At 36.4% G+C, this 4,319-nt stretch overlaps 1 protein-coding gene across 1 annotated transcript in view; it reads left to right on the top strand.

Moving 5' to 3' along the window:
- Positions 1-4,319, top strand: part of DNAH12 (dynein axonemal heavy chain 12) — a 238,892-nt gene that overhangs the window by 43,900 nt on the left and 190,673 nt on the right. Inside the window, exon 14 of the mRNA XM_023755751.1 lies at positions 2,630-2,808. Coding sequence (XP_023611519.1) covers positions 2,630-2,808 — 179 coding nt within the window. The remainder of the gene's footprint in view (positions 1-2,629; positions 2,809-4,319) is intronic.

The raw sequence follows: 4,319 nt of genomic DNA, 5'->3' as shown, positions 1-4,319 counted from the left end.
AACCTCCCACGCCCCTCTCCCCAGCTGTCCTGGTCCCTGATTGGCCTCCCCACCCCATCAGCCCACACCCCCTCCCCTCAGCTAGCCCCACCCCTAATTGGCCCCCCACTCCAATCGGGGTTGGGGCCAGCCGGCAAACCCCCTGCAGCCCCTCCCCAGGCAGGCCCAGCCCTGATCTGCCCCTATTGGGGTTGGCCTGGCCAGACCCCACCTGTGCATGAATTCATGCACTGGGCCTCTAGTACATTTATAAATGAAAAAAAAAAGAATATGAAGTTGGAAATGTAAGTTGGAGCTATAGGTGAAAACCTTCAAGTATATTTGCTTAGGAGTTTGTACTTTGTTTTGGAGGTTTTTAGCCATTGAAGTAATATACTTGGATCAGAGTTTCAGAATGATAATTCCAGAAGCAGTGGGGAAAAAGTAATTAAATGAGAAAAGATTTCTACCTTTTGAGGGGACCTTGTTCTATTGGTTGAAAGTATGCTTTTGTTTTTTCATCTCTCTATTGACTGTTTAGTTTTTATTCATAAAGTATAATATAGACATTTTAATTTTTCAACATTTTATTATGAAATATTTAAGCATACAGAGAAGTTGAAGAAATTTTATGAAGAGTTCCACCTAGATTCTAATATTTTACTATGTTAGCTTAATCACATATTTATTCATCAATCCATTCCCTTTTCCGTTCTTGATTAATTTCAAGAATTATTAACTTTAAAAAAACAGCTTCATTGAGGTTGGTTTACATATAATAAAATGCACCCATTTTAACTGTATAGTTAAATGAGTTCTGACAAATTTATACACCAATGCAACTATCACAAGAGTCAAGATATAAAATGTTTTCACCACCTCAGAAAGTTTCCTTATATGCCATCCCAGTCAGTTCTCCCTAAACCTGACCTTAGGCAACTACTGACATACTTTCAGTAATTATAGGTTTTTCTTTTCTAATGAAATCATACATACATACTCTTTTGTGTCTGGTTTCTTATATTAATGTAAGGTTTTTGAGATTTATCTATGTTGTTGTGTCTATCAGTAACTTCTTCCTTTTATTGCTGAGTAGTATTCCACTATATAAATCTGATTTATTTAATGTCTTTCAAATATATATATATATATTTATTTTTATTGATTTCAGAGAGGAAGGAAATGAATAAAAATATATATTTAAAATTTACTTTTAGGTTTAGTATATATCCCTGCATTTCTTTGTCAATTCTAGACATACTGTAATTGTAGTTTGTATACTATATTTTGCATGTAGTCATAGTTTATTATAGCATAGCACTTCATTGTATTGATATGCCATCTTTTCTACTGTAAATGGACATTTGTGTTTCCAGTGTCCCACATTTTCTTTGATCCAGCCAATTTTCTTTTTCATATCAGTTAATTACAACCCAGAAAAACTAGATGATGATACTTGAGAATAAGAAAATATCTGTCCCTTTTCCAGTGTCCATTAGCTCTTTCTAGTCTCTTTGCTATGTTTCCAACCAAGAATCAGGCAGGTGCTCAATATAGTCTTTGAATTAATTACTATTCTCAGCTCCCTTAAACACTGAAAATTTTAAGCTCAACCGTAGAAACAAAAATGAATGGAGACTAGAGAAATAGGGTAGCCTTGAGAGAGAGAGAAGTACAGGGAAAATATCTTTAATTGGTGGGGGATGGAGATGGGGTAAGAAGGTAGAGAGGCAACATTAAAGATGGAATATGGAATTAAGTCAAAGTTGCCCAAAGTTGGTAGGTATATTTCACTTTCACGAAATGCAACATAACTTGTTAGGTTTTCTTTGTACTACTTTGTTTAATTTTTAAAAATTATCCCAGTGTCTGGGTATTAAGAAGTTGTATAAATTCCATTATGTTGGATTTTTGGTAATGGCAGAACACAATATTTCTTTTTTGGATTATTTTGATCAAAACCAAAAATTCCTTATACTTTGTTTCCTGAAGACTGCATTAGAATCTTCAGTGAGGCATCAGGTATGGCACAAGCAAGTATTTGTTAGCTACACAAATTGCCACATGATATAGATTTGTTTCTAAACAGAGAGATGAGTTGACTTTGGCAAAAGTTTTTTTTTTAATAGTTAGTGAGAGAAATTTCACTTTTAAAATTTTTATTTTTAAATTTTTTAAATTTATTGATTTTAGAGAAAGAGGAACGGAAGTGGGGGAGAGAGAGAGAGAGAATGAGAGAATGAATGTGAGAATATTGAGAGAAGAAACATCGATTTGTTGTTCCACTTATCTATGCCTTCATTGGTTGATTTTTGAATGTGCCCTGACTGGGATTGAACCCACAACCTTGGTGTATTGGAACAACGCTCTAACCAACTGAGCCAGGGCTTGAAATTTTTAGATAGGGATGTTATAAATGGTACCATATTGGATATTTACTGGTAGATTGGCAAATTCCTTAGTGAAAGGACAGGTGAAAAAAGATTTATGCAACAAAGGGACAAATTTAATCAATTAGCAAAAAGAAATGAGTTTACATTTATATTACATAATTAAGAAGTCCACCATAATACTATACCACAATACTGTAATATAGAATCACTGATGAATTTTAAAATGCTAAGCATTTTTTTGTGTGTTTTTTTTTAAGTTTATAGAAAAATTTTTCAACCTTGCCTCAGAAATAATGCTTTTACCTCAGTGGGTTCATTTCCCTATGGTTCGTTTGGATTGTGAAGATTTGAAGACAGGCCTAACAAAGAAAGCAAGAGCCTTTGCAAATAAATTATTAAATGACATAGCTACAAAACATAGAAACGAAAATGAATGGTAAGTGGAATTTATTGCCAAACTTAGAAGTATTGGGCTAAAAGAAATATTTTGCTCATAATAACACTTGTTTAAAAACATAAGATTAAAATATAAGTACTTACAACTTTTTCTCCATAACTGCCTCCTAGGGAGGTTCCTTTGTAGTACCACTGATCTGGTTTCTTTCTTTTTTAAGATAGTTTATTGATTTTTCAGAGAGAGCGATCTCCTTAATTCTCTCTGAAGACAGAGAAAGAGAGAGACGTTGATGTGAGAATGCAACATCTATGAGCTGCCTCCTGCACGTCCCCTACCAGGGATGAGCCCTCAACCCAGGGTATGTGCCCTTAACCTAGAATTGAACCAGCAATTTCCTGGTGCTCAGGACGCCACCCAACCAACTGAGCCCCACCAGCCAGGCCTGATCTGGTTTCTTTTTGTTTGCTATTGTTTGAGGGTAGTTTTGAGACAACCCAGAATTTTTTTAAAAAAAGAAATATAAATAAACTAGTGTTTGGACACAGGTTGCAAAAAATCAAAAGACTGTAGACTTTCAATTAATAAGACATTAATACCTACTCTGCAAGGTGGCTATATAATTGGATTAATAAACTGTGGCCTGCTAGCTGAATGTGAGTGTGTGTGTGCGTGTGCGTGTGCGTGTGCGTGTGCGTGTGTGTGTGTGTGTGTGTGCGCGCATTTTGCTTACTTCACAGTTTGGTTTACCATTTGCTTGAGCTACCATGCTCTTATTTTGTTTGCCTCCTTTTCTTTTGCTGCAGTGTCTCTCCCCCAAACACTCAGAGTCTGCTCTAGAGAGAAGAAGGCACCCCTAATATGATCATATGTCTTTTTTTTGCATTAACCACATTAACACATACCTCCTAAAATTTTAGTATTAACTATCAAGCCCTACATGAGTTGATTTCTACTTACCTCTCTAACTTGCCTTTGTATTCATGTTGGTCTGCTTGCCATTTCTAAAATATGCCAAGCTTATTGCTACCTCAGGCTTTCTATCTTGCTGTGTTTTCTTCTTGGAAGTTTTCCTTCTGTTATTTGAATGACTCACTTTTTTCTTTTCTCATGCTGAATATCACCTCCCTAAAGGGGCCTTCGCTGGCCACTGTATAAAATAGTAGTCCTTTCTCTACACTACATAATCTTTTTTAAAAAAAATTATCTTTATTGTTAAAAGTATTACTAATATTCCCCCCTTTTTCCCATTGACCACCCTACACCCTGCACCCACCCCTCCCAGGCATTCACCACACTATTGTCTGTATCCATGAGCTGTGCATATCTACACTAATAAAAGAGAAACATGGGAATTAGCGTACGACCGCTACCCTTTTTCATTGGCTAATCAGTGAGTATATGCAAATTAACTGGTCAGCCAAGATGGCGGCCGGCAGCCAGGCAGCTGGAAGCAAACATGGAGGCTTGCTTGCTTGCAGGTGAAGGGAGGACTCCAACGTTCCCCGGCCTAACTTGCGGGCCTTCTGAGCTACAACTTCTAAGCAACTATT

The sequence above is a fragment of the Myotis lucifugus genome, unplaced genomic scaffold, assembly GCF_000147115.1.
Source record: "Myotis lucifugus unplaced genomic scaffold, Myoluc2.0 scaffold_83, whole genome shotgun sequence".
Classification (NCBI taxonomy): domain Eukaryota; kingdom Metazoa; phylum Chordata; class Mammalia; order Chiroptera; family Vespertilionidae; genus Myotis; species Myotis lucifugus.
The sequence above is the reverse complement of the archived record's forward strand: the minus strand, read 5'-3'. Positions and strand labels throughout refer to the sequence as shown.